Source organism: Hemiscyllium ocellatum, chromosome 47 (genome assembly GCF_020745735.1).
Source record: "Hemiscyllium ocellatum isolate sHemOce1 chromosome 47, sHemOce1.pat.X.cur, whole genome shotgun sequence".
NCBI classification, from domain to species: Eukaryota; Metazoa; Chordata; class Chondrichthyes; order Orectolobiformes; family Hemiscylliidae; genus Hemiscyllium; species Hemiscyllium ocellatum.
In genome coordinates this window covers 20,856,145-20,868,719 of record NC_083447.1, presented here as the reverse complement: position 1 = coordinate 20,868,719, position 12,575 = coordinate 20,856,145, and the positions used below count along the sequence as shown (strand labels likewise).

Below are 12,575 nucleotides of genomic sequence, written 5' to 3'. Positions count from 1 at the left end.
AGGCCATCATCTCCCAGTGGTCATGGTACACTCACTTTCTTCTTCTAAATCATTAATATATTTTGTAAATAACTGTGGCATTGGTATTGATCCTTGTGGTACTATACTCATTACAGGACTCCATCCTGAAAATGTTCTCCTTAACCAACTCAGTCTTCTATTCGTCCTCTATCCATGACGATATATAACCTGTAACACCAGAGGCTGGTATCTTTATTGAATAGCCTAATGTGGGGTACATTATCGTATGTCTTCTGGAAGTCCAAACTTATCACATCTGCTATTTTCCCCTCCATTGATCTTGTTATCTCCAGAAAGAACTCCTAATAAATTTATCACGCTTTATTTCGCCTTTGTAAAGCAGTGCTGACACTGATCGATCAGATTGTGCATTTCTAAAGCTTGACTATTATACATTTCCCCAATGACTAATGTTAAGCTCAGTGCTTTATAGTCAGATATTTTTGTCATCTTACGATTTTATAAAAAGTTATTGCGTTGGCAGTTTTCCGACCCTTTCAGACTTTTCCAGAATCAAAGGATTCTTAGGAGATTACCCTCAGTGCATCCACCATCTGTGTAGTTGCTACTTTTAATATCCTACAGTGCATCTCAGGTCCAGGAGACCTATCATCTTTCAGCTCCATTCGTTTCCCCAGCACTTTTTCTTGACTGATAGTTATTGCATTTATTACCTTTCCTCCTTTGCCCATTGATTTATCTAGTATTTTAGGAATGCTAAAATTTAGGAATTACTGTCTTCTGCTATGAAGATTGCTGCAAAGTGTTTATTCAACTCCTCTGCCTTTTTTTTTAAGATTAAATTCCCTACAGTGTGGAAACAGGCCTTTCAGCCCAATCAGTCCACACCAACTCTGAAGAGTAACCCACCTAGACCCATTTCCCTCTGACTAATTGACGCAATTTAGCATGGCTAATTCACCTGACCTGTGCATCTTTGGACTGGTGGAGGAAACCGGAGCTTCAGGAGGAAACCCACGCAGACACGGGGAGAATGTGCAAACTCCACACAGACAGTCACCCGAGGCTGGAGTTGAACCTGGGACCCTGGTGCTGTGAGGCAGCAGTGCTAACCACTGAGCCACCATGCCACCAAATTTCCCTTTTATTATTTCCCCAGTCTCTTATAAGTGGCCTAATTCCACTTTGGTGCAGTTCCCTCCTTATATAAAACAAAAGTCTTGTTATCTGTCCTGATATTACTTGCAAGTTTACCCTCAAAGGTTTGTTTTGGTTATCTTTTCATGCTTAAAAATTTCCGAATCCTCTGGGTTACCAGAATATTGCTATATTGTATGTCAGTTTGAAAGCTACCCTTAACTTCCATAGCTGACTTATCCCTTCCTAGAATCCTCCATTCTTACAGGATATATTTTTAGTGTCATTTTGTGGGCGGCACGGTGGCACAGTGGTTAGCACTGCTGTCTCACAGCGCCTGAGACCCGGGTTCAATTCCCGACTCAGGTGACTGTGTGGAGTTTGCACGTTCTCCCCTTGTCTGCGTGGGTTTCCTCCGGGTGCTCCGGTTTCCTCCCACCGTTCAAAGATGTGTGGGTCAGGTGAATTGGCCATGCTAAATTGCCCGTAGTGTTAGGTTAGGGGTATGGGTGGGTTGCTTCGGCGGGTCGGTGTGGACTTGTTGGGCCGAAGGGTCTGTTTCCACACTGTAAGTAATCTAATCATTACAGCATAGAAATGGGCACTTCAACCCACCAAGTTTAAGCTGACTAACAAATACCAAACTATACCAATTTAATTTTCCTGCACTTGGACCATAGCCTATTATGCCTTGGTATTTTAAGTGGTCATCCAGGTGCTGCTTAAATGTTGCTTCCACTAGTATCTTGGGCAATGCTTTCCATATTTCTACCTGCATGAAAAATCTTTTCCTAAGATCTCCTCTAAACCACCTACTTCTCACCTTTTAAACTTATGCCCTCTGGTCTTAGACACATCTGCCTTGGTAGGGAAAAGATTTTCACTACCTACCTTGTCAATGCCTCTCATAATTCTGTATATTTGAATCCGATTACATGCTCTGCTCCAGAGAAAACAAACCTAGTCTATCCAGTGTCTCATAACTGAGACTTTCCATCCCAGACAACATCCTGGTGAACCTACATTGCATCCTCTCTAGTGCAATCACATCCTTCTGATAGTGTGGTGACCAGAACTGCACTCAATATTCCATCTGTGGTCTTACAAATGGTTTACGAAGTTGTAACAAGACTTCTCTGCTGCTAATGAAGGCAAGCATCCTATATGTTGCTTTCACAATTCTTTCTATCTGTGCTGAAACTTCCAGGGCCCCATGGACTTGTATGTAAAAGGTCCCTTTGTTTCTTAGAACCATACATTGTGTATTTTCTTCCCTTATTAAACCTCGCAAAATGTATCATCGCTCACATCAGGATTAAATTTCATCCGTCATGGCTGTGCCCAGTTGACCAGCTGATCAATATCAGACTGTAGCTTGAGACAACCCTCCTCACCGATCAAGAACCCCACCAATTTTTGTGCCATTATGCCTTCTACATTTGCAACAAATTCCTTCATATACTTAACAAACACCAAGGATCCGAGCACCAATCACTGTGGTATACCACTGATCACAGACTTCCAATCGTGAAAGCAATCCACCACCACCTTTTACCTCTTATTAGCAAGCCTGTATTGGATCTAATCTCCCAACTTGCCTTGGATCTCATGGGGCTCTTACCTTTCGGACCAGCCTTCCATGTGGGACCGTGCAAAGACCTTACTGAAGACTATGTAAACCACTTCAACTGCACTACACTCATCAATATATTTTGTCAACTTTTCAAAAAAAAGACTCAATAAAATTCGTCCGTGAAGTAAATCTATGCGGACTGTCCCTGGTCAATCCTTGCCTTTCCAAGTGTCAATTAATTCTGTCCTTCAATATTTTTAAATAACTTTCCTACCACTGACATCAGACTAATTAGAGTCTGTAATTAATTGGCCTACTGCCCATCTTGAACAAGGGAATTGCATTGGATATCCTTCAATCATCTGACACTTCACCTATAACCAGCAGAAGAGTAAACATCTCTGCCAGGCCTCTGACAATCTCCTCCCTTGCTTTACGTAACAGCATGGGATGAATTTCATCAGGCCCAAGGGATATATGCACATGCATGCCTACTAAAATATCTAAAAGTTCCTCCTTATTAATCTTAACATGCTCTAGAATCTCACTGTCCCAATTGAAATCTCCAGCTGCAATGTCTTTCTCCTTTGTGAATGTAGATGAGAAATATATATATTTAAGATCTCACTCATGTCCTCCTGGCTCCAGACACAGATTGTCCCTTTGGTCTCAAGTAGGCCCTGCTGTTTTTCTGGTAAACCTCTTGCTCTTAATATACTTATAAAATGCCTTGGGGTTTCCTTTAATCCTATCTGCCAAAGATATTTCATGGTCTCACCTTGGCCCTCTCAATTTCTCTTCTTTTAAGCACCCCCTGCACCTGTTATAATTCTGAAGGGCCTCCCCTTTTATTAGTGCTCTATACCTATCACATGCTTCTTCCATTTTCTTCTTCAAACTCTTGACATCCAGGGTTCCCTAGACTTGCTGACTTTACCCTTCACTCTTGGAGGATTATCTGGCCCTTTCATTATCACAACAGAGGTAGTGTTGGGCAAGCAAATGGAGCTAAAAGTAGACAAGTCTCCTAGCCCTGATGAAATACATCCCACGGGGCTAAAAGAGGTGGTGGGAGAAATAGCACTTGTTGTAATTTTTAAAAATTCACTGGACTCTAGGGCAGTTCCAGCAGACTGGAAAGCAGCAAATGTGACGCCACTGTTTAAAAAGGTAGGTAGACAAAAGTTGGGGAATTACAGAATAGTGAGCTTAACTTCTGTAATGGGGAAAATACTTAAGTTGATTATGAAGGAAGAAATAGCAAGGCATCTAGATAGAAATTGTTCTGTTGGGCAGATGCAGCATGGGTTCATGAAGGGTAGGTCATGTTTAACTAATCTTTTGGAATTCAATGAAGACATTACAACACAGTAGACAATCGGACTGAGTGGATGTGGTGTATCTGGATTTCCAAAAAGGTTTTGGACAAGGTGCTGCACAAAAGGCTGCTGCTTAAGATAAAGATGCAAGGCATTATGGGCAATGTATTGGCATGGACAGAGGATTGGGTAACCAACAGGAAGTAAAGAGTGGGAATAAATTAATGCTATTCTGGTTGCCAATCAGTGACTAATGGTGTACCTCAGGGATCAGTGTTGGGGCCTGCAGTTATTCACAATTTACATAGATGTTTGGAGTTGGGTGACACTCAGATGAGTGGTAGACCAAAGTGTGCTGAGGACTCTAAGACTTTGCAAAGAGGCATAGATAGTTTAAGTGAGTGGACAAAGGTCTGGCAAATGGAGTACAATGTTAATAAATGTGAAGTCGTCCATATTGGTAGGAATAATAATAAAAAGAACAATTACTTGAATGGTAAGAAATTGCAGCATGCTGCTGTGCAGAGGGACTGGAGTGTCCTTGTGCTTGAATCGCAGAAGGTTGGTCTGCAGGCACAACAAGTAAGTAAGAAGGCAAATAGAAGTTTGTCCTCCATTGCTGAAGGGATTGAGTTTAAAGCAGAGATTTTATGTTGCAGCTGAATAGGGTGCTGGTGAAGCCACACTTGGAGTACTGTGTGCAGTTTTGGGCTTCTTACTTGAGAAGGGATATACTGGCACTAGAGGGGGTGCAAAGGTGGTCCACTAGGTTGATTCCAGAGTTGAGGAGATTGGTTTATGAGGAGAAACTGAGTAGACTGGAATTATATACGTTGGAATTTTGAAGAATGAGAGGGGAACTTATGGGAACATATTGAATTATGAAGGGAATAGACAGGATGGAAGTAGAGAGGATGTTTCCAATGATGGGTGAAACTAGGACAAGAGTGCATAGCCTTAAAATTAGCGGGAGCAGATTTAGGACTGAATTGAGAAGGAACTTGTTCACCCAGAGGGTTGTGAATCTATGGAATTTCCTGCCCAATGAAATGGTTAAGGCTTCCTCAGTAAATGTTTTTAAAACTAAGATTATTGTTTGAACAGTAAAGGAATTAAGGGTGAGAGGGCAGGTAAGTGGGGCTGAGGACACGAAAAGATCATCCATGATTTTATTGAATGGTGGAGTAGGCTCGAGAGGCCAGGTGGCCTACTCCTGCTCCTAGTTCTTGCGAACTCTCAGTATACCACTTTTAAAAGACTCCCACTTTCCAAATGTAGTCTGACCAGCCTGACAGTCTGTTTGCCAGATCCTGTCAAATGATTTTAAAATTTATCTTTCTCCAGTTTTGACCCTTGGCTTTTGCACTATCCTCATTCCTCTCCATAAACACTTTGAGCATAGCAACCATAATTCTAAGATTCAAAGTGCTTGGCTGTTGATAATTCAACCACTTGACTGGCTTCATTCCATGGGATTAGGTGTAGCACTGTCCTGTCTCGAAAAGGACAAACATGTCCTGGCACAAAAAGCTGTCCTGTATACACTTTAAAAATTCCACCCCTTCTAATCTTTTCACGCAAAAGCAATACCACTTAATGTTAGTAAAGTTGAAATCCCCTACTACCATGACCCTAATCCTCTTGCACCTCTTTGTGACTTGCCTATATATCTGCCCCTCCATCTCCCTCTGACTTCTGCAAGGCTGGTAGTATAACCCCCAGTAAAGCTATCACTTTTTAAAAAATCTTTAGTCTGTACCCAGATGGCCTCAGCGATTATGTTCTTTATCAATAACATAATGTCTACACTGCTTCCCCACCACCTTCCCCAATCACACCTGAAACTTCTATACAGAGGAACTGCTATTATCCAAACGAGGTGAGTGGGCACTGTTTCATTCGGATAATTGATTATTCAGTTAATTGATTCAATGCCTTTCTTCTGGGGCTCAGGGCTTTCTGTTAAGTCTGCTCCCTGTTCAGGAGACTAGGCAACAGCACACTGTACATGAACCCCCCCCCATCCCCACCCAACACTGCTCCCACCCAACCTCCCCCCCCCACCCCATACAACACCGTCCCCCCTTCCTTCCTGCCCTCTCACGCCCCACAACCCCATCCAACACCATGCCCCTTCCACCCCATCCGCCCACCCTCCCCCCACCCAAAACCTGTCCAAGTAGTCTTGTGAGCTTAACAGCACAAAATAATCAAATGTTTCATCTAGCAATGTATTTTGAATTGTTTAATGCCAGTCACCTCGAGTGCAAACATATTTGAACCACAGTCAACTTTGGTACTACCTTTTTTTTATGTGCTCAGTATCAGGTCTGATTTTATACAACGTGGCTGTGGATAATTCAACCACTTGACTGGCTTCATTCCAAGGGATTAGGTGTCACACTGGTTACGATCCTTGGGAGCAGGCAAAGGATACATTTGGAAGATAACCTGACTTGAGGTTTTGTGTTGGATTTGATTGAAGGTTCAGTTTAGCTTTTACAAACTGCTTATCGAGGAAAATCACTACCAGCTACATTAGTTGACAGTTTTTAAAAATTTTATTTCACATGTACTGTACTGAGAATTCTAGCATTGCTCAAGTGTTAAAAGTCCAGATCCAAAATTGTGATGTCTTGTCAACCTATACTTAGAAAGTTAAAAATCACACAACACCAGGCTATGGTCCAACATGTTTATTTGGAGGCACTAGCTTTCAGAGCGCCGCTCCTTCAGGTGGGTCATCAGGTACTTAGAAAGATTATGACTTTGAATCTGATAGATTGGATTGAAAACAGATCAAATTCAAGGAGTAATTTGTGAATTTCTGCAATGGATCTTTGTTGCATGTGGTTTAGAATGATTTTGAATTTAGTAATAATTGCAGACAGTGCAAAAATTTACAAATAATTTTCAAACTTTTTCTTTTGTTTTGAACCATAGAAATTGTAACTGGCATGAAATTTACAAATGATTGCAAGTATCTCATCACAGTCTCTGGAGACAGGTGAGTGCTTACTATTGGACTCTATGGTATGTATTTGTGGGGGAAAATTTGAGCGCAGGATGTAAATAAATGGCTATTGAAAAGCCCTAGTTTCGCAGACCAATGTTCTAAGACCATGTGTAATTTCTTCGACTTGACACTGCATATGCTAGACATAGGAGCCCAACATACAATCATCAGACACGAAAATGGTTTCCATTATGGCTGAGAAACCACCAATCCTCTTTCTTTTAATTTTTCTTGCAATGATAAATCCCAGTCTGTCAGTTGGTATGATTTTGATCATGTTTAAATCGAAGTGACGTGCTCTCTTTGTATGTTTCTTCAGTCTCTGAATGACTGACTAGCTCAGTCGTAATGATTTATGAAGTGCTGTTACCATGCGAGCTTTTCTCATTTACCATGACTGTTACTACAATTTCTCTACTCTTCACTCTCATTTCTTCTAACCTTCAGCTGCTAAATGTATTCTTTGCTCAGGGTTTATAATAAGTTCAGTTTTCCGTAAAATAATGGTTTTCTGTAAAACTTCTATGCAAGAAACTAGCTTATTAAGTAACTGCCTAGCAAGTCCCTTTCGGGTCTAAGTGCAATATTGTTAAATAGTAACAAAAATAGAAATTGCTGGAAAACCTCAGCAGCTTAGGCAACATGAGAAATTAAAGTTAATTAACTTTAAGTAACCCTTCAGAAACTTTATTTGATTAACTAAATAGTAAATGTACAACTTAATACTGAATATTCAAGTTTCTCCAAACATATTTTGTAACCCACAGTTGCATATTCATATGGCGCTTGGACACTCAATTGACAAATTGTATGAGACATCGTCTTTCTGAAATTAAACAGATTGCTAAAAAGGATAAGACTCCACCAACCAAGATATCTGCACCAATCAGGTATGTTAGATGAAATAGCAGTTGACTTGCAGGATATCTCAGGTACTGAAATTTAGAAGGTCAGGCAGCCTTCCAATCTTTTAAAATTATAATTCCTTATTATTTCTAAGGAGTTATTCAAAGATCAAATTTTGGTAATCCAATCCTCACCTGTGTTGATGATTGGTAATACAATAGATTCCCAAGTATCTTTAGATATTGTTGTGATTTAACTTTTGAAGTGAGACTGGGCCTATAATAATTTAATTTTTTGCTTCCCTCTTTTCTCACCAACTCCAAATAAGTCTTGATGCACTTCATTCTGATTACACGGTTGCCTCCTAGACTTGAGGGCATTCAAGTGCGAGGCCTAGAAACCTAAATGTTCTATTTTGGTTTGTCACAATGCCATTGCTATCTTGCCACACACTGATTTGTTGTAATACTTGAAACTTTGTGATGCCCTCATTGTAGCAGTTTAAATTGGATGGAAAACATAGCTGCTGAGTCTACTTCTAAATTCATCGTATTCATTTCAAGGTCTACACAAGGGACTTGATGTGAGAAGAGCAATTTCTGCCTACAATATAAGAATTGAGGTTATCCCATCTTTGCACCCATATATTCATAAGTACAAGTCCAAGCACATTTTGGTGGTAGAAGTAAAAAAATGTCAACTCACATAGTGTCTTTTAGTATCTCAGGATGTCCCAAGATGCTTTACAGCCAATTTAATACTTCTAAAGCTTAGGCATTGAAATGCAGGAGCTCCTTGTGGAGTATCCAACCAGATTCAGCTGCTTCATCAATGACCTTCTCTTTGATACAAGACCAGAACTGACTATGTTCACTAATGTATCCTGGTTTGGGTCAAAAAAACAGCAAGTAATATTTGTGCCACACGAATGCTGGCAATGGCCCTCTCCAATAGGACACACTTAACCACTTGCCTTTGACATTCAATGGCATTACCATCACTGATACCCCATTATCAATATCAGAGGCTAAGAATACTGCAGTGAGTAACTCACATTCTGACTCCCCAAAGTCTGTCCACTATCTATAACGTTCTATTCAGAAGTGTGATGGAACACTTGCCAGTAGACTGGATAAGTGCAGCTCCAACAACACTGAAACGTTTGGCCTGATCCAGAACAAAGTAGCCCTTTAGTACCACTTCCACAAACATCCATTCCCTTTACCATTGATACTCAATAGCATCTGTATAGAATCTACAAGATGCATTGCAGCAATTCACCAAAGATTCTTAGACAGCATCTTCCAAGCCATGATCACTATCCTCTAGAAAGCTAAGGGCAACTGATTCAACATTGAAACCCCACCATTTGTGAATTTTCCTCTGAGCCAGTCATCATCCTGATTTAGAAATACATTGCTGTTCCTTTGATAAGCTAAAATCCTGGAATTTCCACAAGGGCATTGTGGATCCACCTACAGCATGTGGACTGCAGCAGTTCAGGAAGGTAGCTCACCACCACCATAAGAGGATAACTAAGAATGGGCAATGAAAATGCTAAGGTAAAAACAATGACTGCAGATTCTGGATCAGTGGTGCTGGAAGAGCACAGCAGTTCAGGCAGCATCCAACAAGCAGCGAAATCGACATTTCGGGCAAAAGCCCTTCATCAGGAACTGTGACACTCATCCCACAAGTTAATTTTTTTTAAAATGTGGAAGCTCCCACAAACAATTATGATATTTCCTAATTAGCCTATTTGTGATGACTGAGAGATAAACATTGGCAAAACACTGGAAGGAACTCTCCTCCTCTTTGTACCATGGGATTTCTTGTTTCCATCCAAAAAGACAGAAGATGTGTCAGTTTAATGTCTAGTTTCAAAGACTGAACCTTTGCAGAATGACCGTCTTGGTTTTATTTTCAGTTCTTTGGAGAATGACAACTAGTAGTATTAACCTCTGAGCCACACCTGTCCGAGTTGATCAGAAAATGGCTGTGCACTCAATGGTTTGATTTTCTCCAAACTATAGTCTGCAGCTCTATGCGTGCCAACAGCTATACATTGGAATAGTATTTAAGTTTTTTTTATGGCATGTCCCCAGAGTTGAGGAGTTTTGCAGCCTCCTACGTCTGCTCCAGTTATCAAGCAAGACCTTTCTACTTTAGCCCCATTTTCAAGCTCTTGGCCAATAGCTTTTTATGCTATGATGTTTTAAGTGTTTATCTAAATGCTTAAATGTTGTGATGGTTCCTACCTCAACCCCCATTTCAAGCAGAGAGTTCTAGATAATTGCCACTCTCTGGGTGAACAAAACATCCTTCAATTCTCTTGAAGCTTCCTATCCCTTATCCTTTAAATCTGTGTCCCCTGGTTATTGACCCCTCTACCAATGGGAAATGTTTCTTTCTATCTACGTACTCTTTGACCCTCATAATTTTGTGCACTTCAAAACTCAACCTATCTTTGTGGAACCACTACAGTCCTAACGAGATCGCGCTGAATCTTCTATGTACCTTCTCTAGTGCAATCACATCCTTCCAATAATGTGGCAACTAGACCTGCATACCATACTCCACCTGTGGCCAAACTGATATGACTAAAATTTCATCTCCTCCCTGGTCTTATATTAAATGCCTCAACTAATGAATGTAAGTATCCTATGTGCCACCTTTTCCATCTTTTGCCTTCAAGGATTTGTGGGTTCGCACAGCAAGGTCCCTCTGATCCTCTGTACATCACAGGATGTGATTAAATACTCCCAATATGCATTCCCTTGTACTTTTCTGGATTAAATCCCCTTTACCACTGTTCTTACCCATCATCTTGTCGTAAGGCGTTTCTCCTCACTATTTATCTCCACGTCATCTGCAAACTTGCTAATCTAGCCTCTTACATTAAATAATTATAAATGAATGTTTGCAAACAGCAAGGGACACAGCTCCAAATCTTATGGTATGCTTTTGTAACCCTAACATTGATTTATATAAACAATTTGAAGATGGATGTTGAGGGCAAAGTCTCTAAATTTGCAAATAATGTGAAGCTAGGGAGAATAGTGAATTGAGGATGATGCTGAATAACTTCAGAGGGGCATTAACAAATTGGCCAAATGGGCAGGCACTTGGCAAATGAAATTCAATGCAGACAAATGTGAGGTAATGCATTTTGGAAAATTAGAATATTGAGAGACTGTACACTTATTAATATCAATTTGAGGAGAGTACAGGAGCAGGGGGACATATGACTTCATGTACATGAGTCTCTGAAGGTGCCCAGGCAAGATGAAACTGTTGGTAAGGCTTGTATATCCTTTGGTTTATAAATAGAAGCATAGAATATAAAGGTAAGGCAATGATGTTACACATCTACAAATCATGGATCAAACCACATTTGGAGCATTGTGTTCAATTCTGGGCATCTTAATTGTGTGGAAGAATGTTAAAGATATGGAGAGAATTCAAAGGAGATTTACTGAATGATACCAGGAATGAAGGGTGTTAGAAGGATGAGGGTAGAGCAGTGTATGTAGTGTACATGGATTTTAGTAAGGCATTTGCTAAGATTCCCCATGGTAGGCTTATGCGGAAAGTCAGGAGGACTGGGAAAGTGGGAAATGTGCCCAGTTGGATAGAGAACCGGCTAACCGGTCAAAGTCAGAGAGTGGTGGTAGATGGTAAATATTCAGCCTGGAGCCCAGTTACAAGTGGAGTTCTGCAGGGATCAGTTCTGGGTCCTCTGCTGTTTGTAATTTTTATTAATGACTTGGAAGAGGGAGTCGAAGGGTGGATCAGTAAATTTGCAGACGATACGAAGATAGGTGGAGTTGTGGACAGTGAGGAGGGCTGTTGTCAGCTGCAAAGGGACTTAGATATGATGCAGAGCTGGGCTGAGGAGCTGCAGATGGAATTTAACCCTGTCAAGTGTGAGGTTGTCCATTTGGAAGGACAAATAAAAATGCGGAATACAGGGTTAACGGTAGGGATCTTAGTAAGGTGGAGGAGCAGAGGGATCTTGGGGTCTATGTTCGTATCTCTGAAAGTTGCCACTCAGGTGGATAGAGCTTGTAAGAAAGTCTCTGGTGTATTAGCATTCATTAGCAGAGGGATTGAATTCAAGAGTCGTGAGGTGATGTTGCAGCTGTACAGGACCTTGGTAAGGCCACATTTGGAGTACTGTGTGCAGTTCTGGTCGCCTCACTTTAGGAAAGATGTGGAAGGTTTGGAGAGGGTGCAGAGGAGATTTACCAGGCTGTTGCCTAGAATGGAGAATAGGTCGTACGAGGATAGGTTGAGAGTGCTAGGCCTTTTCTCATTGGAACGGCGAAGGATGAGGGGTGACTTGATAGAGGTTTATAAGATGATCAGGGGAATAGATAGAATAGACAGTCAGAGACTTTTTCCCCGGGTACAACAGAGTGTTACAAGGGGGCATAAATTTAAGGTGAAGGGTGAAAGGTATGGGGGGATGTCAGGGGTAGGTTCTTTACCCAGAGAGTGGTGGGGGCATGGAATGCGCTGCCTATGGGAGTGACAGAGTCAGAATCATTGGTGACCTTTAAGCGGCAATTGGATAGGTACATGGATAGGTGCTTAGCTAGGACAAATGTTCGGCACAACATTGTGGGCCGAAGGGCCTGTTCTGTGCTGTATTGTTCTATGTTCTATACAAGGAAATATTGGAGAGATTGGGCTTATTCTC

General features: G+C 41.1%; 1 protein-coding gene across 3 annotated transcripts in view; it reads left to right on the top strand.

The window, feature by feature from the left end:
- LOC132836766 (mitogen-activated protein kinase-binding protein 1-like) overlaps window positions 1–12,575 on the top strand; it is a 172,255-nt gene that overhangs the window by 96,739 nt on the left and 62,941 nt on the right. For all 3 annotated transcript variants that reach the window (XM_060856219.1, XM_060856218.1, XM_060856220.1), the window contains exons 18-19: window positions 6,955–7,018; window positions 7,795–7,917. In XM_060856219.1, the coding sequence (XP_060712202.1) occupies window positions 6,955–7,018; window positions 7,795–7,917 (187 nt within the window). The remainder of the gene's footprint in view (window positions 1–6,954; window positions 7,019–7,794; window positions 7,918–12,575) is intronic.